General features: G+C 40.1%; 1 protein-coding gene across 12 annotated transcripts in view; it reads left to right on the top strand.

Annotated features, from left to right (window-relative positions):
* The window catches only part of PPP1R36 (protein phosphatase 1 regulatory subunit 36), a 37364-nt gene that overhangs the window by 9171 nt on the left and 323 nt on the right, over positions 1-27870 (top strand). For 4 of the 12 annotated variants that reach the window (XM_082448344.1, XM_082448348.1, XM_082448350.1 and 1 more), the window contains 8 exons: positions 7029-7115; positions 7642-7739; positions 7839-7905; positions 9833-9931; positions 15226-15360; positions 26536-26578; positions 26901-27079; positions 27162-27353. In XM_082448344.1, the coding sequence (XP_082304470.1) occupies positions 7029-7115; positions 7642-7739; positions 7839-7905; positions 9833-9931; positions 15226-15360; positions 26536-26578; positions 26901-27079; positions 27162-27353 (900 nt within the window). The remainder of the gene's footprint in view (positions 1-7028; positions 7116-7641; positions 7740-7838; positions 7906-9832; positions 9932-15225; positions 15361-26535; positions 26579-26900; positions 27080-27161; positions 27354-27870) is intronic. The other 8 variants (XM_082448355.1, XM_082448347.1, XM_082448346.1 and 5 more) reach the window with 5 other exon arrangements.

Genomic DNA, 27870 nt, shown 5'->3' with positions numbered 1-27870 from the left:
TACTCTTTTTTTTCAGAGACAATGCTGCAGACACCATGTCACCCCAATTCATGGTGATGAGACAGGGCTGAGGCAGAGGAGGTGGAGAGGAGACAGTGGTAAGAATGGGAGCTGCAGAGGCAGAGGCTTGTTCAGTCACTGTTCTCACACCAGTTCTATTTGGTGTCACTCCACAAACCTTTATGAGCATGTGTCATGGGATTGCATCTGTGCTCTAGAAAGCCCTCTCCTGTAGTAACATGGAGGGGCAAGATTAGAACTCGGGAGACAAGACAATTATGCATTCCTCTAAGGGGGAGATGGAGACTTAAGGGGGAACAGAGTCAAAGAGTCATGCTAGAGGCAACTCAGATAAATCCGGCCTTGTGTGCAGGGGGAAGTAGCTGGTAAGATTGACTGTGAGACAAAGGGAGGAAGGAGGCAAGAACGTCTGGGTCACTGAGTGGGTGATACCATTGTCTATTGAGACAAGGAAGGTGGGAGAGCCAGTATGTTTATGGAGGGGTGAAAGGTAACAAGGTTACTTTTTCAGTGTGCAGAATTTGAGATATAGTCGGCCCTTGGTATCCGCAGGGGATTGGTTCTAAGACACCCCCGCCCCCTGCGGATCCCAAAATGTGCAGATGCTCAAGTCCCTTATGTAAAATGACATAGTACAGTCGGCCCTCTGTATCTGCGTGTTCCACGGGCTGACTGGACTTGCCTGTGAGATGTCCAGGTCAAGAATTCAGTAAGCAGGGGTTTGGTTTTCCTGAGAGGGGCCGGTGCAGAATTACAGTGGAAAGTGAACTGACTGAGGCCAGAAGCCTAGGAAATACCTACTTCTAAAAATTATGAAATAAGTTTAAAAATATCATATTATTTTTAATAACCAGAAAATACCATTAAGCGAAAACAACCAAAAAAACTTTACAATCCCACATAAAGAGTATGACTGTTAACATGTTAACAGTTATTGTATAGCTTTTGAAATCTTCTTTTATGTATGTATACACACACATACATTTTTAACTTACTCTATTCTCCATTTCCATATCTTTTTTCCTCATTACAAAGTTGCACATACTTGTTGAAAAACAAGTATATAAATGTACAAAGTAGAAAGTGGGGGGTTCTGCCACAGTTCTGCCCCCAAAGACCACCGGTGCACCAGTGTTAAGGCTTACCACCTTATTTTTATTTTTTTGTGTTCAACATACTGATTATATTTATTTTACATTCTGTGACTGATAATTCCAGTACCTGAAATCATTGTACGTCTGACTTTGTTGCCAGCTTTTTTTCTCTTATAGTGTTATTTAAAACATTTTAACTAAATATAAACATTTTAAACTTTTTATATTGGAAGATTTCAAACATAAACAGAAGTAGGGAGAATGGGATAATGAACCCTCGCATACCCATAGCATAGCATCAACAGTCACCACATTAAGGTCAACTTTGTATCATCTATACCCTCATCTTCTCCACCCCTTGATTATTTTGAAGTAAATTCCAGATATCATATCATTTCATCTATAAGTATTTCAGTACATATCTCAAAAAAAATAGGCACTCTATTAAAAAATATAACTAAATTACTATTTACTGGCCTAAAAATACAAAAGGTAATTTCTTTTTTTTAAAATTTTTATTTATTTATTTATTTATTTATGGCTGTGTTGGGTCTTCGTTTCTGTGCGAGGGCTTTCTCTAGTTGTGGCAAGCGGGGGCCACTCTTCATCGCGGTGCGCGGGCCTCTCACTGTCGTGGCCTCTCTTGTTGCGGAGCACAGGCTCCAGACGCGCAGGCTCAGTAGTTGTGGCTCACGGGCCCAGCTGCTCTGCGGCATGTGGGATCTTCCCAGACCAGAGCTCGAACCCGTGTCCCCTGCATTGGCAGGCAGATTCTCAACCACTGCGCCACCAGGGAAGCCCCAAAAGGTAATTTCTTAACATTGTCACATATGCAGTTTGTATCCAGATGTCTCCTATTGTCTCATATTTTAAAAGTTTGTTCCAGTCACGGTCCACACAATTTCCATACATTGCAGTTGGTTTGATATGTCTCTTAATCGGTGTGCATGTCTTAAGGTTTTGAAAGGTATCTTCACGTGGCCCTCAGGAATAGCAGACAGGCAAAGAAAGAGGAGCTAACTGAAGAGAAAGCATGATTAGAAGGGTCAGGAGGAAAGCCCTGAGACACACAAAGGCCTTCAAAGGCAAAATAAGAAAGGGAATTTGAGTGGGGAGTGGTCAGCAATGTCAGATGCTAAAGAGAGCTCAGGATGGGGCAAAAAGAAGCCTTTGGATTTAGGGGTCGCTCAGGACATAGGTGAGAAGCCATTTCAGGAAGGCAGTGGAGTAGAAATCAGATTACAGTAGCTAGAGGAGAAGAATCTGAGATAAAGAGTACTCTATTTTTGCTAGTTTCTCATCAGTAAGTTTACCAGTGAAAAAGGAAAGCGATAGTAACCTTTAGGGGATCCAGGACTAAGGGAAGGGACTTTTGTTGGTTTTGTTATAAAGGTAGGAAAATTTTGAGTTTGTTTGGGTAGAAAGAAGAGATGGAAGAGAAGAGAAGGAAAGTGGGAATGGGATCAAGAGCGCAGATTAGCTTGGAAAAGGTAGAAGCAGAGTTTCCACTGGGTGTGGTGGGAAGGAAGTAATAGAGACAGGAAAGCTTGGGAATTTGAAGGTGCAGGAAGATATACCTCTGCCGCTCTCCTTACTGAAAGTAAACCAGACCCTCCCGGGCAACTACTGGGAGGAGAATCTTTTCGTAGCAGTGCTGCTGACCCTGACTCATTCCCCCGAGATTGTTGCTCGCTTTCCAGCTCCCTCCTCGGTAACTGCCACCACTGCCACGCTGGGCTGGGCCGGGGCTCCGGAAACCTGCATTCACCCAGATGCCCTGACCCAGTACCTAAATGGGGGCATTTCCTGAAGCCAGTGGACAGGGGAGACAGGGAGGGCTTCCCAGGGGAGGTGCTTTCTAAGACCTGAGGAGGAGAAGGCAAGGGGAGCTCTGGTTGTGGAGGAGGAGAGTGCGTTCTAGGCAGAAGGTACAGCACGTGCAGAGGCCCAGACACATTTGAGACTGCAAGTGGTCAGTACGCTGGGTGTAGCGCTCCAGGCGAGTGTTAAGAGAGGAAGTAGAAGTTTTATACCAGGGCAAGATCGTGAAAGGTCTTACAGACCATGCTGAGGAATTTAAACTTTATTCAGAGGGCCCCCGGGGTGGGGGTGGGGGGGCGGGGATTGAAAGGTTTTAAATGGGGAAGTAACGGGCCAACCAACAAGACATGCTTCTCTCTGACACAGTGTCTGTAGTCCTAGCCATTCATGTTTCAAGTGCCCCCTACTCCCAGCTGGGAGAGAACCAGCCGCCTGTCTGAGTGTTTGCCAAGGTCGTGGACTCCCCTGAGGACCTACAGCCAAGGAAACTACACCTCCAGAAGCCTCGAACTTCTCTTGTTTTTCAACATAGCCTAACAGAAGACTCTAGTAACCACTGAAGAGCTCTAACTGGTGTGGAAGCCAAGAGTGGTCCAGCCCTCTGCATTTTAGTGATGGGTTCTAGGAGAAAATATGACTGCTTTTTCTCATTTATTTCAGGGCAAAGGGAAATGATGTGACTGTGCTGTGATATTAGGAAAGCACATCAACACAGTGTCATCTGTGATTCTAAATGGGTTGCCAGATTGAGGGGGAGACTATGGAGACTGGAAGAAGGTACAGATCTAGGTCAGACTGTGGTTTGGGAGCCAATCAGAGGTGCAGTTCAAAGAACAATTTTTAATTATTACTAGTGATGCTTCTTAGTGATTCCAAATGCACTGTGAACATAGGCTGCTTTTAGAGCTATGGCAGGACACTCACAAAGAGAAATCCGTCTCACCATCTGATCCGGAGAATGACTTCAGTCAAGTGAAAAGCCATGCAGGCAAGTGTGGGAAGACGTGTCCAGAGGTCAGACAATAAGGACTAGAGGTTTAGCAGTAAATGCCAGACTATTGGCTAAGGGCAGGCACTACCTGCCACAAGTTTCAAATACTGAGACACGGTCAGCCTCTCTGAGCCTTAGTTCTCCATCAGTAAAATGATAGCCATGTACTAGATGATCTTTTAGATGTCTTCTAACCCCCAAATTCTATGATCTTATGATTTTATAATTCTAAGTTCATTTGACTTAGTTCATAGACCTGATCTATAAGATCCCAAATGTATCCTTTCCTTATCTTAAGGCTCTCTTGTCTCAAATCAACTCAGGCAAACTAACTAATAGGGCAAGAAATGTTGAATTATAGGGATGGGACTGAGGCAAGGTTAGGAGGGAAGCAATTTCATTTGACATTAACTGAAATTGTGTGTTTCTATCTATATTCTCTCATCTTCTAGAGAAGAGAAACCCTGGGAAGGGCTGGTGACCTGAGATTTCTTTAGCCTGTTAGGAAAATTAACAGCCAATGGCTTGTAAGTGGCCAGAATGTTGTGATGGTCCAAGAGAAAACTGAAAACAACTTTGTGTTCTTGTTTAGGGTGGTTATATTAATGCCACACATTAGATATGCAGCAAGTAGAATGGACTTCAAAGAGCTGTTAGAAAATGTCTGAATGTTTGGGGGAATTGAGGATTTTGTTAAAAGCTATCTAAATGGCCTGTCAATAGAATGTATCAACAACGTACTGTTTCTTCCTCTATACCTCTATCAACTCTTTTTTTAGGAACGCAGATAATAAATCAATACATTCTTGTTATTAAAAAAAAAAACCCTGGGTCTTCCCTGGCAGCGCAGTGGTTAAGAATCTGCCTGCCAATGTAGGGGACACGGGTTCGAACCCTGGTCTGGGAAGATCCCACATGCCGTGGAGCAACTAAGCCCGTGAGCCACAGCTACTGAGCCTGCGCGTCTGGAGCCTGTGCTCCGCAACGGGAAAGGCCGCGACAGTGAGAGGCCCGTGCACCGCGATGAAGAGTGGCCCCCGCTCGCCACAACGGGAGAAAGCCCTCGCACAGAAAAGAAGACCCAACACAACCAAAAATAAATAAATAAATAAATAAATTTATAAAAAAAAAAAACCCTGAAATAATACAGAAGTATACAACTGTGCAAGATAGCTCTCTTCATCACTACGCCTCCTCTCTGCCCCATCTCTCTTTGGATGTACCCACCATCACCATTTGGTATCCTTTCATTTCTTTTTTCCTGCCACCTCCTCAGTATTTCAGCACACCCTCCCTCTAAATACCCGATCCTTGGAGACCAGTGATAAGAAGAGGACAAGAAAGAATGAAAAGTTTAGAAATCATCCACTAGCCAACTTGGTGCCAATGGTCTGAAAAGAAAGAAGAATACAAAAAATCATTCTCTTGACGTGATATTGTGTACATGCTTTTAGATTCTAACCTAGTCTACAACCTGAATATTGCCAGGATGTTGGCAAAAACTCCTGGAAGAAGAAAGTACCAAACTGATTAACTTTATCATTCCCGTGGGAGGTGTTTCTCTAAAATGATGACTTTGTGGGTAACCAATCCCAGAAAAATTTTAAAGGAAGTTGTTTCAAAACTGTTGTGTTGACAAAGAGATAAGAGTATATATGCATGATTAGGGAATAACTAAAATCTGTGGAAAAGTGCTTCTACTTACTATATCTATGCTTAAACTTAACAGAGAGACATGTAACTGTGGGCAGAGATTAAGCTTCTGGGTGGTGTTACCAACGTGGCATTGTTTCAGGCAGAAAAATAAACGTCATAATAATCCAGAATGGTCACCAAACCAATGTATTTGGTAGACACCACAATTCTAGAAAATGAACTCTCTATGAGGCAGGAACCACATCCTGCTAGTCTTCAAAACGCTTTTCTCTGTTTTCCTATTAAGCATTTGTTGATAATCCTGAGAGTCTGTGCATTGACTGTAATCAGACACCACTTATTTTCAATGTTATAGCAATGCCTGACACAGAGTATGGCCTCAGTACATATTTATTTGTTGCTTAATTGTGGTCCATTGTTAGTTAGGCCCATTACTGCTTGGTAATGCTTGTACAAAAACTATAGAGTCAAAGCAACCCTGAGTTAAGTAAAGGGTCCTGAAACCTTCTTCGAGATAGTCAAGCTTCTAGAAGAGTCCACAGCAGTGACAAAGAGGTGGCTGCTTGGGGGGCAGGACTGCCTGGTGGGTAAACACATGGCTCTGTGGCTAGAGAACCTGTGCCCGGTCCTGGCTTTGGCACTTGCTAAGTGATCTTGGTCAAGTTACTTAATATCTTTCTAAGGTTCAATCTTTCTCATATGTAAAAATTGTAATAATAGTAATGTTTTCCTAATAGAGTTGCTGTGAAGATTGAATGAGGTCGTGCTTAGAAGCACATAACAAGTACTCAGTAAATCAAAAAATCCTTCCAGGGGCTTCCCTGGTGGCGCAGTGGTTGAGAATCTGCCTGCTAATGCAGGGGACACGGGTTCGAGCTCTGGTCTGGGAAGATCCCACATGCCGCGGAGCAACTAGGCCCGTGAGCCACAACTACTGAGCCTGCGCGTCTGGAGCCTGTGCTCCGCAACAAGAGAGGCCACGACAGTGAGAGGCCCGCGCACCGCGATGAAGAGTGGCCCCCGCTTGCCGCAACTACAGAAAGCCCTAGAACAGAAATGAAGACCCAACATAGCAATCAATCAATCAATCTTTAAAAAAAAAAAATCCTTCCAAACTGATCACGAGCTTTCTGTTTCTTCTGAAGTTACAGCAGCATTTTCAGATGGAAATGTTTTGTGTATGGTGGTATTCAGGAGGCTAGTGATACGTAAAGGCTGAATATAAAGTCTGACCTTTTAATCTTTTTCTAGATGATTGTACCACATGTAAATACATGAATTTTGTACCACATGTAAACACATGAATTAAGTACAGCTGTGCCTCAGATTCTCTCCAGGACACTCACAATATGTGCTGGTCCTCAGGTTCCATGAGCTACGGTCATGCTCTGATTAGTTTCCCCCGGGAAAAGGTTAAGGTCCTAATTTTCTCATTTCTATTACAGTTTTACACCTGCAGTAGAACTCAAAGAAAGAGGAAAGAAAGGCAAAGCAGTTCACTTTGCTGAAATTGATGGTCCAGCTTCAGACAGGTAGCTTAACTTAGCACCATGGCAGTGTTGCTGATAGCACCTCTCAGCAGAATGGCTTAAGCCTCTACGGACTCTAAGAAAATATCATTCCCATCATCCTAGGTTGAAATGCAAATAGCCATCAAGGAAGGAACATGCACTATTTCACAATTATGGTGGGAGTTACAATCATCCCAATAATGTATCCCTGTGATAATTTGGCTATTAGCAAATTTTCAGCTTCTTATACTTTAAAAAAAATCTGAAAATGATAGCTATGCCAAAAATAGATGATTTAAATGATCTATTTTGGATCAAACTGGTATTTACATTTTATGTAAGGCAGTGTGCATTCCTCCTACCCCTAGCATAGTAAATATAATGTTTAATAAAATGTATTCCAAAATGATCCTACATTAAATGAAACCCACACATGACACTCAGGGTCTCCTTACTTTATAGTAAACACCTCATGTGCCTCAGGGTAGATTAAATACAACTAAAACCTTTCAAAGCACTACTAGAGACTGTTATATCCCCAAAACAGGTTGACAGATAAAAGGTTTGCTTTAAGAGACGATAAGTCACCCAAAGGCTTAGAGAAACGAAGTCAGCAGGGCAACGTTACACTCCGCGATGCTAAATGTGAGTAACTGCCTCATCATCCTTACATGTATTACCTGGTGTCAACCTCTAAGGCAGCTTTTTGTCCCTCTTTCAATTGTCCATCTTCTTTCCTTTCAGTTGTTGCTTTGCTTTTGCTACAAGATACTGAGATGCAGCATATCTATTCTTTTACAACATTTATGAGGTATGTAATGCTTGTGAGACATTTTAGATCTTTTATCCTTTATTTTGAAATCATCCCATCTGATAAATGATGACAAATCTGATTTTTGGAGAAAGGGCTGGCTCTATGCAAGCCATCCTCTCAGGATTCAGTTTCAAAGACTGAGACCAAAGAGAGGAAGCCAGAAGTCACAGGAGCCCAAAATAAAGTCCAGGGCAAGGAGTATGGTGAGCACGTTGTCAGAGTCCCATTGAGACTGCACTACGTATATGTTGGTTAAAGGGGATACTCATTTCCTGAAGATCAGTTTTCTCTGCTAGTTATGTTTGGCAGCCCCAACAAGTACTAGGTGTGTGACTCTGCGTGAGCTTTTTGATCATCCCGAGCCTCAGTTTCCTTGGATACAAAATTGGAAGTAATGGTGTCTCCACGTGGCTATACGTGGAAGGTGCTTCTCATGGCAGCTGCACTTGCAAGTGCTCAGTGAGAGTTGGGTATCCTAGGCTGTGGGCAGCGCTCACAGATTCCCTCAGCATTCAGTAAACACCTGAGATATGACAAACACCTGAGATTCTCTGCCTGAAGCTTTATTCTATGGCAGGAGCACACTCAGCCTGACTACAGGGCTACAGGGCAAGCTTGGGGCACTAGGGAGTCAGTGCCCGAGAAGCAGCCTCCAATCAGTGATGTGCTGGAGGGAGAGTTGGTAGATAAATATCCCAGCTTCCATCTGTCAGGATAACTAAGTTTTCTACGCTGTCTCCTAGAGTCCCGCATGGTACTGAACTACATTGGTCCACAGTGATAACGAACTTGTTAACACCCCCTTTCCATCTCACCTCCCCACTCCCCTACTGATGTTTCTTGTGATCACTTCCTAGTAAACTACTTACTCGCAAATCTGTCTCATGGTGTGTTTCTGGGAGAACCCAACCTAGGACAGGTAGTTATTAATACTGTGAAAAAAAAGTCTGCAATGCTCATCTTCATCCTGCTCTCAAGGTATGGTTAAGGAATGCATGCCAGAGTAAGAATTTCCGTTTGGGGCTAGAAAGGAAGCAGCAAAAATCTTGTAAGAATATTTAGAAAGAAAACAAAGCCTTCTAGTTTTAAAACAAATGAGATAGGATTGTAAATCAATGCAGTCTTTTTGGAGAGCAAAACTTACGAAACTTTAATGTGCAGATATTCTGTCCTAGCAATTTCACTTCTAGGAAGTTACTCAAAGATGTGGCTATAAGAATAATTACTGCAGCAATGTCTATAATATTTTTTAAAAACCTAAATATCCATCAGTAGAGGATTAGTTAAATAAATTATAAGCTGTAGCATACTTTATCCACCTGTTTAAAAAAATGAGGAAAATCTATACATGGTATCATGGAAAGAGGTCCATGCTACACAGGTAAGTGACAGAAGCAAGTTGCAAAGACTTGTATATACATCATTACCCCATTTGTTACCAAAAAAAAAAAGTAAGGCATATATTCATGCATATGTATGTGTGCTGGTGGAGGAGGACCTTATATGTGATTGCCTATGCTCTAGAAGGTTTAGGACGGATTCATGCCAAACTCTTAACAGTGGCTACCACTAAGGAGTAGGATGGTGACGAAGGAGTGAGGGGAGAGTCTTTTTACTTGTTACATTTGTGTACATTTTTTAAACAACAAAAAATTACCTGTATTATAAAAACACTTTAAAAATGAAAACTAATTGGTAAGCAAAACTATAATTCAGTTGTGACCTCTCAAAAAATTTTGTTTACGAAAATCAGGTTTCTTATATCTTCAACAGTTATAGTAGATAGAATTTTAAATAGTAAATTAGTTGTGTGATGGGTATGGTAATATGTGTTTCTACTTATTCTTGTGTGCCCATATATTTTTTTATGACAGGCTTTATGTTTGAAATATGTTATCATTATTTTCTTTTAATCTCCCCATAGGAATAAGAATCTTGACAATTTCCTCATGGCATTGTTGTACTATTTATATTATTACTTGGAAAAAATCTCACAGGAAAAGAAACCCAAAAGCTGTATGGTGTAAGTAGAATTTTGTAGTGCACTTTATTTTTATTGATTGATTTATTTATTTTTGGCCACGCCACGCAGCTTCCAGGATGTTAGTTCCCCGACCAGGAATCGAACCCGGGGCCCTGGCAGTGAAAGCACCGAGTCCTAACCACTGGACTGCCAGGGAATTCCCTGTAGTGCACTTTAAAGCTTTATCACTGCCAGTATTAAAACTAACTTTTGTCTAGGGTAAAGAGATGATGGAAATTTTAAAATCTTGGAGTATGCTAAAACATTTTACAGGGAGGAGTTCACCAGTTTTAAAGCTCACTGAATAATTCAGATGGGTATTTTGTTAACTAAGTATTGCAAATAATATAGACCAGCACTGCCCAATAGAAGAGTATGCCCAATATGTGAGAGCCATATATGTAATTTAAACTTTTCTGATGCCATATTTTTAAAATGTAAAAAGATACAGGTGAAATTAGTTTTAACAAGATATTTTATTTAACCCAATGACTCAAAAATATTATCAGTGCAACTTGTAGTCAATACTAGGAAGTTATTGATGAAATACTTTACTTTTTTGTAGTAAGTGTTTGAAATGGTGTCTATTTTACAAATACAATATACCTCAATTCAGACTAGCCACAGTCAGTGCTCAGGAGCTACATGTGGCTCACAGCTACCATATTGGACAGTGCAGATATAGATATTGTTTCTGTGTTTTTCATGCTTACAAAGTTCTTGCTAAAGGGTTTGTAAGCATCTAATGAAAAAAACTAAGAATTTAAAAAATTAACAGATATGACCAAAATGATATTACATATCATAGAAGAAAACAAGACTTCTTAGGCTACATGTGAAGAATTTAATCACTTTAGGTGGAGGTGGCTCGGAGCTATACAGGGCAAGAATCTGGGAACTCAGAGTCCAGAGCAGAACAATGCCTCCCAGGCTTGGTGACCTTTGCAAGCCATGGAACTTTCCCAGTGCCCAGGCTGCCCTCCCCAGTTTATGTGGAACCGACCCAGTGATTTTGCTGTTAGGAATGCTGGATAGAGTCATCAGTTTGTTGTTGTAGAATGTTTTCAAAATGCAAAATCCTTGCATATAAACAAGCAGTTTGAAAAATTTTGTGAATAGATAAATGTCTTGGGATAGCAGTTTTTTTTTTTTTTTTTTTTAATTTTTTATTTATTTTTTTTAATGCTATTCTTGTCTGCTTACATTCTTTTTATTTATGTATGTATGTATGTATGTATGGCTGTGTTGGGTCTTCGTTTCTGTGCGAGGGCTTTCTCTAGTTGTGGCAAGCGGGGGCCACTCTTCATCGCGGTGCGGGGGCCACTCTTCATCGCAGTGCGCGGGCCTCTCACTATCGCGGCCTCTCGTTGCCGAGCACAGGCTCCAGACGCGCAGGCTCAGTAATTGTGGCTCACGGGCCGAGTTGCTCCGCGGCATGTGGGATCTTCCCAGACCAGGGCTCGAACCCGTGTCCCCTGCATTGGCAGGCAGATTCTCAACCACTGCGCCACCAGGGAAGCCCGGGATAGCAGTTTTGTAAAGAACCAAATAAATAATTCAAACACTGCTACTACAGTAAAGCCATTATAATACGCAACATCCAGCAGAGCAGCCAGAGATCATGAGGTGTTTCTGCGGTAGCAAGCAAATGGGCTCAAACCAGCTGTGGGCTCAGAAGGTTTGAGGAGTCTTACTATTTCCAAAGAAGAAATTTATTAGACTTTGGTAGCATATTAGCTTATATTTTGTATGGTTTTTTCTAATTCTGTGGGTTATTGCTAATCAAGCAGAGACATTGTTGGGGGGGGGGTGGGATGAATTGGGAGATTGCGATTGACATACATACACTCTTGATACTATCTATAAAATGGATAACTAATGAGAACCTACTGTATAGCTCAGAGAACTCTACTCAGTGCTCTGTGGTGACATAAATGGGAAGGAAATCCAAAAAAGAGGGGATATGTGTATATGTATAGCTGATTCACTTTGCTGAACAGTAGAAACTAACACAATATTGTAAGGCAACTATACTCCAATAAAAATTTTAAAAAAAAGCAAAGACTGTTTCATTTCTTAATTTATAGAAATAGATAACAGAAGAAAGGTTTCTTAGTTATTTTTAAAATATACTAAAGGGCTTCCCTGGTGGCGCAGTGGTTAACAACCCGCCTGCCAATGCAGGGGACACGAGTTTGAGCCCTGGTCTGGGAAGATCCCACATGCCGCGGGGCAGCTAAGCCCGCAAGCCACAACTGCTGAGCCCGCGTGCCACAACTACTGAAGCCCGCGCACCTAGAGCCCGTGCTCCGCAACAAAAGAAGCCACCGCAATGAGAAGCCTGTGCACCGCAACGAAGAGTAGCCCCTGCTCACCACAACTAGAGAAAGCCCGCACACAGCAACGAAGACCCAACGCAGCCATAAATAAATTAAAAAATGTATTAAAAAATAATAATAATAAAATAAAATATACTAAAAATTATTAGGGGGCTTCCCTGGGGGTGCAGTGGTTGAGAATCTGCCTGCCAATGCAGGGGACACGGGTTTGAGCCCTGGTCTGGGAGGATCCCACATGCCATGGAGCAACTAGGCCCGTGAGCCACGGCTACTGAGCCTGCGCGTCTGGAGCCTGTGCTCCGCAACAGGAGAGGCCGCGATAGTGAGAGGCCCGCGCACTGCGATGAAGAGTGGCCCCCGCTTGCCGCAACTAGAGAAAGCCCTCGCACAGAAACGAAGACCCAACACAGCCAAAAATAAATATAAAAATAAATAAAAGATTACTATAAAAAAAAAATTATTAGAACCCAGTGACATATGGTAGACTTTCATGGAAGGAATCAGTTACAGAATGACAAAGAAAAATCCAAGCCTTAAAATTAATGGTTCTGTGGTGTGATTCTAAAAAAAGCATAACAACTTTTCCTTTTCAAGCTTCCAGTAGTCAGTTGGTTTATTTATTATAATAGAAACAAATATAAATTACATTGAGATATCTGGATATAAATAACTTTAAGAAAAAAATTAATTTCCGTCAAAATAGTGAGGTGTAACATAGGGATAATAGTAGCATTCACTGTACACTTATTGTCCAGATTAGATGAGTTAATGCATATTATCTTAGCCTAGTGGTTGGCCCTTGGAAGGAAAGCCTATAACCTGTGAGAGGAGAGCAGGAAGAGTTATAGAAGGATATTAAAGACACACTTCGATGGTCTTAGATGACTAAATGCCCTAATTCCAGAAGAAAAAACCTTATCCCCATTTAACGGAGGATGAAGCTGAGGCTCAGAGAGGTTAAATAGCTGGCTGGTGTACGTGCCAAGTTAGTGATGGAGCTGAGGCTAGAACCCAGGTCTCTAACTCCAAAGTCTCTGCCTAAACCACTGTGTGGTGTCCCCACATCCCTTACCAATCAACTCAGCTCTCTGTCCCCAAGTTTATCCATTTGTAATTAGGACTTACAGCTTCTGAACAAAGGTATAATTATGTATGCATTTTTTTTTGTATGCAGTTTTAAACATCCTATCATAAGTATTTTCAAGTTATTACAATCTTCATAATTATAATTTTTAATGGTGGCATAACTTTCCATCAAGCTACTGTATGCTAATAACTTATTGACCTACCTATTAAGAAGCAATGTAGTATATGGTTAAGGGTACAGACTTTGGTGCCTGGCTTCAATCCCATGGGGGGACTCATATGTTAGGTTAACGTCAAATCCTTAAATAGTACTTGGCTCTATTACTACAGCCTGTATTACTACTCCTATTATCCCTCTATTTTATATATTTTGGGAGTCTCCAGTTTTTCTGATAGTCAAATAGATAAATAATAATTGCATTGAATATCTCATGCATTAGATTTCTCCCCTAACTTTGGATGATTTTTTACAAAGAATAAATTTCCAGGAGAGATTATTGGATCAAAGTTTATGGCACTTGAAATTATTACTAAAAATTTTTCCAGAGTGTTATACCTGGGTTTATTTTAAATGCCAGGCTCTACCCAGACCTACTGAACCAAAATCTGGAAGAGGGGTTGGCCTTGGGAATTGCACTTTTAGCAAATACCCCAGGCAATTCTTACATATATTAAAACTTGAGAACCATTGGCGGAAACGTTTCAAAGCATTTCTTCGTTGTTGTTTGGTTTGTTTTGTTTTCAACAGCAAAAAAGAGATTAACTATAGGCAGGTTTGGCAAAGCAGGGGTGAGGATGAGGGAAGGAAACAGGGAGGCAGGCACAGTGATGGTCACCGGGTTGCTCGTGGGTGTGTGTGTGTTGGGTTTATATGATATTTGGGCATTTAAAGTTGGAACCCACCTTATCTATTCCAGAAACTCATTTTATTCCAATTACGCACAGGCCTTCTCACCACAGTGATAATGTTTTGTGCTTTGAAACGCCCGTATTATCCTTAAACCCACTGCCTTTCCCCACAGCTTATCCTCATGTGGTCAGTCTAGTGGTTAACATCAGAAGGGGCAGTATGTTGTCTTTCTTGTTTAGAGTGCATTTCGTTTGGCTTTTATCTTTCTGAAAATAAAAAGGCAGGGAAAAAGCTAGTGACACTTCACTTTTCAATAGCAATCATTGGAATGTATTGTCGGCAATGTTTCCTACTATACTGTACCGCAAAAATGTCTAAAATTAGGCTTCAGACATGCTGTAACCTAAAAACAGGTTGCCTTTTAGAAAGTACATTTGCAATTCAATTGGAACTGGGGCTGTGTTTTCACAGGGAAGCAAGGTGATTGTAATTGATGCCAAAGTTCCCAGAGTGGTATTCCACAGATGCCTCCTTAGCAAACACAGAACTGAGGGTGAGCAAACGTTGAGTAGTTCAAACATTGAGCCCCTGAACTTAGTAATAACATCAGAAACCCAGGGGAAGCTAAGGTGGGAAAGAGTCTCCATGGCTGTTTTAGCAAAACAGCAGGAAAATGGGCTGCTAACTGCCACAGAAACTAGTATAGGGAATTTGTTGGTCGAGCTGTTCTATATAAATTAGGACTTCCTGTGTATAAAATTGAGGATACATATACAATTTATAAAGAATCTATTCAAAAAGTGAATATTCAGCATAAACTTGAGATGCTGATTACAATGATAAATATCAAAGGACTTTGAGGAACTTTCTCTGCCACAGCTCAAATAAAATAAATAAAATGATAAGTGAGATGTGTTGACTCACTTATGTTTCTTTCAAAATAGTTTATACTTCTGACTGTTTACTAATTAATATAGACATTTGCCAACATTAATCCAGATTATTGTTTTTCTTTTCAGGGGCCTTGTAGAGAAAAAAGAGATGGAATTGGTTATCAGTAAGTTAGAAGCAGCACAGAAATACTTGGCACAGAAGTACTGTGTCCTCGTCCTGGGCTTGGGAATGCCTGATAAGCATCACATGTGCTGCGGAAAGTAAGTCCCCACTTAGGATTTTGTTAGATCTTCACTTGTGTGTAGATCCACATCCTTACAACCCTTAGCTTTGACTTTTGGTGCCCCTGAGAAAGGTTCCTTTTTTGTTGTACAGAATCACTGGGCTCAGCTGAGACTCTGTCCCAAACACATGTGACATCTTGTTTGAGAGAGCCAAGTGAGTATAGGAAGAATCCCAGAATCTTGGCTGATATTTTTTTTTTTCTTTTTTCAAATTAAAGTATAGTTGATTTACAATGTTGTGTTAGTTTCAGGTGTGGCAGATGTTTTAACAACCTTCTGCTATTTGGGTTTAAATTTCTCTCAGGTTGCATCAGTTCAATGAAATCTTGCTTTCTGCCAGGAAGGCTTCTTGCTGTCAGACAAGGGCTACTTGGCTGCCTTGGGCAGGAGGCCGAGTGATGGGCCAGTGTTGAAGCGGTTATTGGGTGTGTCCCCTCCCCTTCTGCTGCTTGTTTTGCAGCAACAGTTGTGGGTATAAGTGCGTAAGGTGGGAGTTGCAAGATGACCCTGTTTGTGGGAAGGTAATTTTTACCTTAGGATGACAGTTCATACACTACTGTAATTAAAATTTTAAAGTGTCTTATCACAGGAAAGTTTGGGGTCACAGGAGAGAACACTCCAATCCTTAACCCAAAATCTCCTTCTCTTAAGTAGTAGTTTCACAACAGGCTCAAGATCCATGCCATGGTCATGGCCAGACCTTTTAAATTTTTTAAAAACTTTATTGGAAAAGAACCCAATACATGATTTCTCTCTCTCCACATTCCCCCACATTTTCAAAATACAAATATTTGTATTGTACATACTTTTTTGTGTTCCACATTTTTCCTGTGTACCTTCTTCTATTATTCTGTTAATATAATCTTACCTACCACTTTGAATAGCAACTGTAGTCATTCTGTTGTATAATATATCAGTTTGCTTAACCATTCCTCTTGTGTACATTTGTGTGGTTTTAGTTTTTCTGCTTTCTAATGTTTTTGCATTGAATATCTTTATATAAATAACTTTGTTCATTTGGGCTGTTTACTTATGGCTTATTACCCAGAATGTACTTATCTGGAAGGCATGAACAATTTTATAGCTCTTGTTACATATTGCCAGATTGTCCTTTAAAAAGGTTAAAACATTCTTTATCACCATAAGCAATAAGCATACTTGTTTTTATTAGTTTAATATTTTTGATAGCTTAAAGGTATATAAAAATCTTAAGGATATTTTATTTGACTGAATATTTTTCATGACTATAGAGTTTGTGTTCTTTTTTTGTGTAAAATGATTTATTGCCTGTTCCTCCTCTAGTTTTAACCATCTATCAAGTGGAAACTGGGAATTTGTATAATTTATATTTCATATAACAAGGATTGGTTACTTGTTTTTTCTAGTTTGTTGCTTTCATTTTGATATTTACGTTTTTACACATTATGAAAATGTTTTAAGTTTTTATTTATTTGAACATTTCCACCTTGTTTCTGATGCTATTCAATAGTCATACAAGTTCTTGCATTCCTGGGTTCATTCTGTTCATTTCCAGGCTAAACTCCTCACCTTTCTTTCTTAGTTTTTAAAAATAGGATTAAAAAAAAAAAAAAGCTTTGATCCATTTGAAATTTGTTATATCTGATCAGATGAGCTATGAATCTAAGATATTTTTTCTTTACTAATAGCCAACTTTCCTGTAATATTTATTAGTGATTTTTTTCCCCTGTAACATTTCTTGTTTATTAGATGTTGAATTTTTCTAATATTTTAACCCATTTTAGGGAATTCCTATTGAATTTTTTTGATTAGTTTTTCTGTTTTAAACATCAGAACTATACAGCTTATATTTTGCTCTGCTTTATTCAACAAACATTCTTGCTCTGTGGTAATCGTGGTGCTAAGTGCCAGGGTACAAGGAAAATGGTCTCTCTTTTCAAGGAGCATACAGCCTGTTGGAGGAGTCATCAGGTAAGGAGACCAGTGACTGGTGCAATAGAGGTATAGACAGAGATTGGGCACCCAAAGCAGGAAAGGCGAGGAGCGGTGGACCTCAGGGAGTGCAGGCAGTGGGCTGGGCTGGAAAGGAGGTGATTTAGCTGAAAACAAGTACTCACTCCTATTACCTCCAGAAACCTTGTATTTGGTGATCTTGCCTATTTGAGATCAATTTCACTATTAATCAAGTTCTAAGCAATATCTACCAAGAACCTTTTATCGTTTATTGTATTAAGATCTATACTTTAGCTTAGGAAATAGTGTCATCTTTGCTATATTGAATCCTCTCAAAGAGCTGTAAGATGTATTCTCCATTTATTCATATTGTTCTTTATTTTGTCCATTAAAGTTTTACATAGTAATCGTTAAAGAAATTCGTGTGGTCCTAAATTAGATTAGCACTTATGTATCCATGTAATCAATTTTTTAAATACCAATGTGAAGTTTTGGTTTATTTATTTGTTTTTAATTGTATAAGTACTTCATGAACATATCCTAAGGGTAAAAAATTTAAATAGTTATGTATATAGTTTATAGTTAGTTAGTATGTAGAGTTAAAAATTAAAGTCTCCTACTTCCTCCACCATCCTTCAATATCAATCTCTCCCCAGAAGTAAGTACTGTTATTTCTGGCTCGATGTATGTCCTCTTGGTTTTCTATCCAATTATACGTATGCACTTACATTGTTGTTGTTAAATACATCGGATAATGCTATGTTGTCATTCTGAAATGTGCTTTTTTCACTTATAAATCTTGGATATTTTTGAAGATTAGTACACATAGATCTACCATATTCTTTTTTAAAAATGGAATAGTTCTTAAACCATGGATATTATGGATTTATTATCATTAACTGATTATTTCCCTGTTGATGCATGTTTGGTAATATATTTTTGATGACAAAAATATATAAGAATGCATTTGGTTTTATCAGTTTATGTCGTAACCTATGACACATATGTTAAACACATTTCCTGCCTATGTAAAATTTTAATTTATCTCCTTGGATTTTCTAGTTATATAATCATATCATCTGTAAAAGGTAGTTTTTAATTTCATTTTTTCCTAGAGTCATATTTAAAAATTTTAATTAGCTATAGTAGTAGCATTTCCCGTATCTGATTCCATTAAAGAAGTGACTGAAGTCAGCCTTACTTTTTTTTCTGTTATAAAAGAGAATAAGCTAGCACATGCTATTTACTTATTGTATTGACCCTTAGTTTAAGTGATGAATTATTTATCATGTCGAGAAAATAACTCATTGTTTCCCTATATGTTCAAAAATAGTTTTGTTCTTTCTTTTTATAAAATTAATGCATAGTCTTGTACAATAATTAATCAATACATAAAAAGGAAAGGGTAAATCTGTTGTCAACATTTCATTTATTATCCTTTCAGACATCTCTATATGCACACCCAGACACACAATTTTACATAAATAAATAGAATTTATTATTCTGTAACATTACACCTGTAAAATATACCCAATAACATACTTACTTAATAGACCAGTTGTGAAAATTAAATGATATAATACATATAAAACACTTAGACCCATCCTTGGCACATACTATGTATTCAGTAAAGTTAGCTATTATTATTCCTTTTTTATTGTTATTATTGTTATTGCTATTAATCTGTGGAATATGGTAGTAAATATAACTCTACAATATCACCTTTAATGGCTTCCTGGTATTCCAAATATATTTAACTTATTGATGAACAGTTGGAATATTTCCTTTTTAAATATTAGGAATAACACTGCAATGAACTTTCTTATACCTATATTTGATGTACTTGTCTAGTTTGTCCTAAAGATAAATTTTTTACAGTAGAATTCCTGGGTCAAAGAGAATGCATATTTAAATATGATGGATATGTTTAAATTTTGAAAGTCCTGTTCAAGAATAGATGTTACTATGGACAAGAAAATAAATGGAAAAACAGATAATTTGTTAGAGTAAAGGGACTATGGGCGATTTAAAAAGTGCCTTGCATTATGGAGGACTTCCCTGGTGGAACAGTGGTTAAGAATCCACCTGCCAATACAGGGGATACGGGTTCGATCCCCAGTCCAGGAAGATCCCACATGCCACGGAGCAGCTAAGCCCGTGCAGCACAACTACTGAGCCTGCACTCTAGAGCCCGCGAGCCACAACTACTGAGCCCACGTGCCACAACTACTGAAGCCCGTGCGCCTAGAGCCCGTGCTCTGCAACAAGAGAAGCCATCGCAGTGAGAAGCCCGCTCACCGCAACAAAGAGTAGCCCCCGCTCGCTGAAACTAGAGAAAGCCCGTGCGCAGCAATGAAGACCCAACACAGCCAAAAAAAAAAAAAAAAAAGTGCCTTGCATTATCAAACAAGTTGTTGGATCTTTTGAGACCTAGACTATGATATTTACTGTTTTCCTGTTCTCTCTTAAGGTTGTATGATTTGTCCCCACTGCTTTGTTATAGTTTGAGAACCTAAAACGCTTAATGAAATTCTGTATTATACTTTGCTGTTCTCACCTGGTTTTTCCAATTTATTTTACTTTATTTTTTATAATTACCATTAACCCTTACTAAACATTTTACTCTATCTGCATTTTAATGTCTTTCATGTGAGCGTGGATTTCTACCCTTTCATGTAGTGAACTTTATAACAATTCCATGTGGTTAAATTTTTTCTTTTTTCAGTTTTCCTGAGTCTTGAAACCTTTTCCGAGTCTTGAAACCTTTTCCTTCCACCTACAAAAAGAAACATCAGGTGGGACAGAGATTGTATTGGTTTAATAACTTCATTGTTTAGTTGGAATAGGTTCTCTCTAGGCTTCTCCAGGGTCTAAGGGGCAAGCATATGTCCTCTCCACTCTTCTTGGCTATTTATAAGGACATACATTGGTCTATAAAGTTTAAAAACAACAATGCATGTGAGATTTCTCTCCACTAGGGACTTGATGTTTATTAATGTTTATATCAATGTATTTTCAGTTCAGGCTCATTGTCTTTGTTTTTTGGTTATATTTTGGCATTGTTGGCCATTTCTCTTCTCTTGCACCCCTCTTGTCCACAGTGGTAGCTATACTCAGTCTGCTTCCCATGTCTACCATCTCTGTGATTCACTTTGTGTGGTTTACCATGATTTGGGAATGCTCTCTTAATGCATCTCCGGCAACATTCATTCTTTATTCTACTACATCATTTCCGCTCTTGAGAGTTTTCACTGCTATGTTCAGTTCTTTTATGGAGTTGACAGATTTAGTGCTGTCTTCCAGTGCAGCAGCCATGAAAACGTGCCGCTCAGATCTGCTAAAGTGCAGGGTGTAATTGACCAGCGGCCCCTACTGCTGCACTCTGAATCCACCACCAGGTTTGTGCTGAGGCCACTCTTCCCATGGACTGTCTCCAGCCAATGTCTGAGGGCAGCGGGGACACTAAAGCAGGCTCATTCCTGCCAGACATGGGACTCCTCGGGTGGGTGACTTTGGCTTGAGGGCTTCCCTTTGGCCTGGTCAGAACTTTCTTGTGAGGTGTAGTAGTAGAAGGAATAGAGAGAGATTTAAAATTGGGGGTTGAGAGTTCAGCATCAAAAAACATTCCTGTGGCCCAAATACAGAAGGCCTTTCTGGGTCCCTAGAGCTGTTGGTAGAGATTCAGCTTGCCACAGACTCCCTTATTTAGGAAGAAGTGGTGTTTTCTCTTCTTGACAAAACTTTTAAGAAAGGTATTATAGTAAAATTACAGTCAGCTTTATAAATTTTCCTATTTAATCACTTGTAAAAATCACCTTTTCTCAACTTAATATTAATTTCTTCTGTCTTTAAAGCGTCACTTCTAATTAAGAAAACTAGAATTTAAGTTTTGTATCAGTCAGCTCAGGCTACCATAACACATTGTCACAGATTGGATGGCTTAAATGACAGAAATTTATTTTCTTGTAGTTCTGAAAGCTGGAAGTCTGAGACCAGGATGCCAGCATTATCAGGTTCTGGTGAGGGTCCTCTTCCTGGCTTGCAGATCGCTGCCTTCTTACTGTGGCCCCCATGGTGGAGAGAGAGAACCCTAGTCTCTCTTCCTCTTCTTAAAAGGACAAAAATCCCATTATGGGGCCCCACCTTCATGACCTCATCTAAACCCAACTATCTCCCAAAGACCCTGCCTCTAAGCACCACCACACTGGGGGGTTTAAGGGCTTCAACATATGCATTAGGGTGGTGGGGGGAGACATGAACATTAAGTCCATAACAAGGTTAAAAATACACCTACTCTAAAAAATTTTTTTAAATTTATTGCCCATATTGTTCGATTTTTAAAAGAACATAGGCATTGCAAACTAATTTGGGGATGAAAAACAAACTGCAAATATATCATAATTAGAGATTTTTAAAAAAAATAAATTTATTTATTTTATTTATTTTTGGCCGTGTTGGGTCTTCGCTGCTGCGCGCGGGCTTTCTCTAGTTGTGGCGAGCGGGGGCTACTCTTTGTTGTGGTGCTCGGGCTTCTCATTGCTGTGGCTTTTCGTTGCGGAGCACAGGATCTAGGCGCGCGGGCTTCAGTAGTTGCAGCACGCAGGCTCAGTAGTTGTGGCTCACGGGCTCTAGAGCTCAGGCTCAGTAGTTGTGGTGCACAGGCTTAGTTGCTCCGCAGCATGTGGGATCTTCCCGGACCAGGGCTCGAACCCGTGTCCCCTGCACTGGCAGGCGGATTCTCAACCACTGTGCCACCAGGGAAGCCCCATAATTAGAGATTTTATCATATCTTTTAGTTTCCTAGATATAGAACCTCCACTTAAGTTGTACTTTTAACAGTACCTTTTTATTACAATATATTTTTTATACAAGCTTTTAATGGAACTCATGTTTGCAAGTAAGTGATTGCCTCAGTTTAGTACTAGCTCATTTCCAGGAGATGTTGGTCTTTTTGCCATTGTAGGCAATGTCACCTACTTTCCTCCTGCTTGTTGGATAGCAGTTTGGAGAAGAATCAGGAGCTCACCAGCCACCATTCACATAACAAATTTTATACAGGTCAAATTGCTGAACAAAGGCTATTGAGGAAAACAGATTATAGCATGCCCTTACCAGTAAAAGTTGTTAATTGGCTGTGGATATTGACTGTGTCCTTGTCAATGAATGAAGTTTATATTGCTCTTTTGGTTGTTTTTATCTAGGAGAAGATAAGGGCAATGTTTTTGCCAGTTGTGAGTGATTACCTGATTTTAACATATCATTATTTAACTTCTTCCCAATATGAACAAGCTGATATTCGCATGAGAACATTTTCATGTGTATTTTCTGATTTTTCTCTCTAATGTATGCATACTTAATATTGGACTAGAACACCTTATCCCTGGAGATAAGTTAACGATTTCAGTAGAACCAGCAATTTGGGGGCTGTTAATTTAGTGCTTTCATGTTTCTTGAGAAGTAGGAGGACATGCCTTTCTATTCTAAATGCATCTGTGAAATCCTGATAGTACAAAAGCTTTGGCAAAATTTTGATGAACATGTTCAGTAAAAGCTCTCTGTGTCTTCCATGGTAGATAAGAAAACCTCCTCATGGCACAAGCCATAGAATTAGATCTGATCTTTGGTTATGGCCAATTCTGGCTCCAACCCCACCTCTACCCTAGGAGGTATACCCTTCTCCTCTGCGGTCCGTGCAGCTGTCACCTGACCGGTGACCAAAGAGGCTGGCTGTGGGGATGAGGATGGGGAGAAAGGCGTTTCTTTGAAGCTCAGGTGTTTAAATCATCTTTAAGCCCTCCCCCTGCCACCTCCAGTCACTTGCACCAAGGCCTCTTTTCCCTCCCCCAAACACATTCCTTTGAAATTTCTCTTCCCTTGTACAGAGCAGGCCTTGACCATCACTTAAACCTGACTTCACCTAAGGCAGCAGGGGGCAAGTGGGAGCACAGTTTTTTTCTCTCTCCAGCCCAGAACCCCATGGGGCTGGCCCTAGGCTTTGCACCCCTTCAGGAATGACTAAAAATATGATAAGCTCTCCTCATTTTGGTTTAGAGCTAAGAGTCTAATATAGCAAGAAGGAATAAGAAAGCACATAACAGGCCACTGACAATCTCTGGGTTTACCAACAGCTTGGCTTTCCCCTCTTTCCTTTGGATTCTGCCCTCACGGGTAAACGTACAGCGTCTTTGTTGACCAGCACGGCAGCCAGTTGCCACGTGTGGCTATTGAGCACTTGGAATGTGGCTGGTCCATGTTGAAATGTGCTGTAAGTGTAAAATATACACTATACAAAAAGTTTAAAAATGAATAAAATATCTCATTAATAATTTAAAATATTGATTACATATTGAAATGATAATATTTGGGGGGTTGGGGTACAATATATTATTAAAATTAATATCACCTGTTTCTTTTTACTGTGGCTCCTAGAAAGTTTTAAGTTACATTTGTGGCTTGCATTATATTTCTATTGGATTGTGCTGTTATCAACCCTGTTTCAATTTGTAGAGGATTTGGAGGGCCTAAATTTGTTATTTATACTCAGTACATTTCTAAATTTATAACCAATTTATAATTATTATGTACTTATTAAAATTATAGAATATATTTATAGTTATTTTGTATGTATAAAATTAAAATATAAAAATAATTTTTAAAAAAAGGAAAATGACTCAGGATTCACCAGCAAGAGATGAACTGGCAGATTTAAATGTGCTCATTCCCAAATGTACTCATTCTCTGTCTCCAGTTCCTGGACTCATTTCAGTTTTACATGCAGAGCTAAATTAGAATGGTCAAAAGAAATTGAAAAAAAAAAAAAAAAAAAAGAATGGTCAGAAGAAACCCACTACATTCTGTTCTTCTTTTTTTTTTTTTTTAATTTACCATCTTAATCTTTATTTATTTATTTATTTATTTATTTATTTATTTATGTTTGGCTGTGTTGGATCTTCGTTTCTGTGCGAGGGCTTTCTCTAGTTGCGGCGAGCGGGGGCCACTCTTCATCGCGGTGCGCGGGCCTCTCACTGTCGTGGCCTCTCGTTGTGGAGCACAAGCTCCAGACACGCAGGCTCAGTAGTTGTGGCTCACGAGCCTAGTTGCCCCGCGGCATGTGGGATCCTCCCAGACCAGGGCTCAAACCCGTGTCCCCTGCATTGGCAGGCAGATTCTCAACCACTGTGCCACCAGGGAAGCCCCACACATTCTGTTCTTAATTTCTGCACTGTGAGCTATGTCAGTTTGCTCTGGACTTTAAGAGAGAAAGAAGTCCCAGTTTTGTGACAACTTGAGGGAAAGGAGCGGAGGTTCATGGTACCTTCTCTTCTAATGTTTAAAAAAAGAAAAACGAAAGAAAAGGAGAGAAAGTGTGTGTTTCCTGGTCAATCACTCTGTCATTTCAAAACCTTGCTAAGATGGTGCTGGTTTGGGTTGTGCCAGCGTAAATGCTGCTCTAAACCTTCTCCCAAGGACACAGGCCAACTCAGTATTCCAAAGCCAGAGTTTGGTTGGTTTCCGCTTCAGCTTGACAGGTGTGCATGGTCTCTGGTTTCAGCTGGCAGAGGCAGTGGAAGGGTGGGAATACCACAGAAGCACTCTTGTTGGGTAAAGGCTTTAGGTGGCACAGAAGGAGGCTTGTCCTAAAAAGTTTCTGCTGGGCTCTGTTGTTTAATGGTTTCATCTCTGAAATATTTTAAAGAAACAGCTTATTTTCCTAGCATTCTGGGTTACAAGGACAAATGTGGAGACCTGACAGGCCTGATTTTTAGTTCAGACTCTGTCCCTAATTAAATAATGTCTTTGGACTTCAGTCTCGTCATCAGTCTCCCCACCTGTAACGTGGGAATAATCATGCAATCTTGTAAGAACTAAATGTGATCATAAATGTAAAGGGCTTAGCATAGTATTTGGCACATAGTCCATATTTAGTAAATGTTCACTGTAATTACTGTTGCCTTAATTCTTTGTTGAAGACTTGCACGTGAGGAAATGAAGCATCTGCCAGAGGGGAGGGACCCACCCCAGTAAAAGCTGAACCACCTCTTCAGTGGTTCCTCCAAATAGAGGGCTAGTTTGGGCCCACACAGCCCATGAAGTCTCTGTGAAAAAGCTGGAGGTCCTGAGGAGTTTGGGTCAACTTCCCCAGACCATGGGAGTCGGGACAGTTCTGGAGAACCTGATACCAGGGCCAATCCTAGGAGTTAGTTACTCCAAGGAAACCCAAAGCAAAAGCAGAAGCAGACCCAGGATCAACCTTGGAGTGCCCTGGTTCTGGCCTTGGCCCCCAAGACTGATCAAGTGACTGCAGGTGCATAGCCCCATCATTCAACTCTCAAGTCCTCCCCTGGCCATGCCTGCTTTCCCAAGGCTGGCAATCAGAATCAGAATGGTCTGTGTTCTGAATGGAGAGGGAGGCCAAGTTTACTAAGTGTGCCCATACCAGTACCCTTAACACTGAATTTGTGTTGCAAGGACTCTTGGGTGTTTGCCTACCTTTAAGAGACAAGGCTCGGTCTACATACCTTGTTCAGAAGGAAGAGCGCAATTTTCTTCCCAGCCAGTTGATTGTATGGCATAGATAGACCTGTGTCTGTTTTGTTTCTGATTCTTTCTGTACCCAATAGCCATAACCACTGTTTAAGATTTTTTTTTCTTTTTCTTTATTTTAGACTTAGCCTCTAGTTCTTTACTTCCATACCTACTAACACCTTGTGTTACCTCTTCACCACCTTTCCACTCTCCTCACCGCCCTAACACTCACATTACTAGAAACATTTGGAAGAATACAGCGAGGGCTGGCTTGTTTATCCTGAATTTATATTGATTAGCTTTTTTATGAACCCCACTTTAATGGGGATTTTTTTTAGTTTTTTTAATAGTTGATTTACAATGTTGTGTTAATTTCTGCTGTATAGCAAATTGATTCAGTTATACATATATATACATTCTTTTTCATGTTCTTTTCCATTATGGTTTATCACTGGATATGTTGATTAACTTTTGACCAAACACTAGAGGTTTTGATCTGGGTAACCTAAGAAGTTGAAGAAAAAGACATTGGCACTCATTATCAATGCCTTTTGATAACATTTATGTGACTAAATAGGTATGGGACCACAGGTAATGATCTGCAAAAGGCCTTTTGAAGATAAGGGGTTGCCTAGATCACTGAAATATTGAACTTCCCTTTCCAACCTATAGTTGTGATTTGTTATATTTCAGGGGGAAAATATCAGATACACAAAAAGACTGGAAATTCTTTGAGGTGAGTCACTTACGTTTAGGGGCTCTGCTCTTTAATATGAAACATGAAGTATAGCAACAACCAATAGACATTTGTCAGGCACCTATTTTTAATGAATATCCTTTCTACAAAGGATACTAATAAGCTGTGTGCCACTCCTTAAATCTTTGGTCTGATTTTCCTCCTGCAAAGGCGAGTACATGTATAATTTTCCACAGCCCTTCAGGCATGTGGAGAGAGCAGGTCACCTGGGTTTGCGTCTACTTAGTAGTGTTCTATAGACAGGTGGGAGTTTTTCATGTCATAACTGTGGGTTCCGATTCTCGTCTGTTTTCTGTCGTAGTCCTTTTATACTTTCTGTACGTATGTAGCCTGGATTGTCTTCCGACGTCAACACTTCACAGAGATTGAGGAAGAAATAGGGAGGCTCTTTCGTTCCGACATGTTCAACATTCCTCGAAGGAAGCGCGAGGATGAAGAGTCAGGAGGGGAAAAGAAACGCATGACTTTTGTACAATTCAGGTATGACCTTTTGACTCTCCTAAGCTCAAGGACATTTCTAGAAAACAAGATGATGTGACCTAAATGTCACCCCCACCCCCAGGAGAATGATGGCAAAGCGCCCAGCGATGAAAAAAGCCATTAACATGCGCTCTCCAGTCATGTCTACTCTGCTGCCCTCTCTCAGAGAAAAAGCTCAGAATATCTCTGAGAAAAAGTACCGTCAAGTAGGCATGAAATTCCCAGCCCGGATGCAAGAGCACAAGGAAAATCTGGACTCTGTGCACATGCCAATGTAAGTGGCCCAAGGAGAGAGGAAGGAGAGAAGACTGAGTGTTGCTTCCTAGGTGGGGCCCAGGAGGGGCAAGGGCTCAGACATGGTGCCTCTGCCAGAAAGCTGAACAAAGGTGGAAGCACCGTCTTCCTACCATCCCCTGTTCCTCTCGACCTGTTTTCTTTCCAGATCAGTTCTTGGTATACCCATCTAGACTAGAAAAAACTAGAAAGATAGGCTAGACTTCAAATAGTTCTAATTTGGTGAAGTGAGTAGCAGACTTTGTAAGACTGAGGTTTTCCTGTTAGAAGAATCATCTTTGGGAAATAAGGGAAGGGCCAGTACAAAATCTTGCTATGGGTCGAGTTTTTGAACCCATATTTAAGAAATAGATGTGTGTGTGTGTGTGTGTATTTGTGTGTGTGTGTGTGTGTATCAGTCTTAGCTTTATACACACGCACAAGTCAACCATATACTGGGTTGGCCAAAAACTTAGTTCAGGTTTTTCCATAAGATGTTACAGAAAAACCCAGACAGA

Source organism: Balaenoptera physalus (assembly GCF_965194825.1).
Source record: "Balaenoptera physalus genome assembly, chromosome: 2".
In the NCBI taxonomy this organism is placed as follows: Eukaryota; Metazoa; Chordata; class Mammalia; order Artiodactyla; family Balaenopteridae; genus Balaenoptera; species Balaenoptera physalus.
The sequence above is the reverse complement of the archived record's forward strand: the minus strand, read 5'-3'. Positions and strand labels throughout refer to the sequence as shown.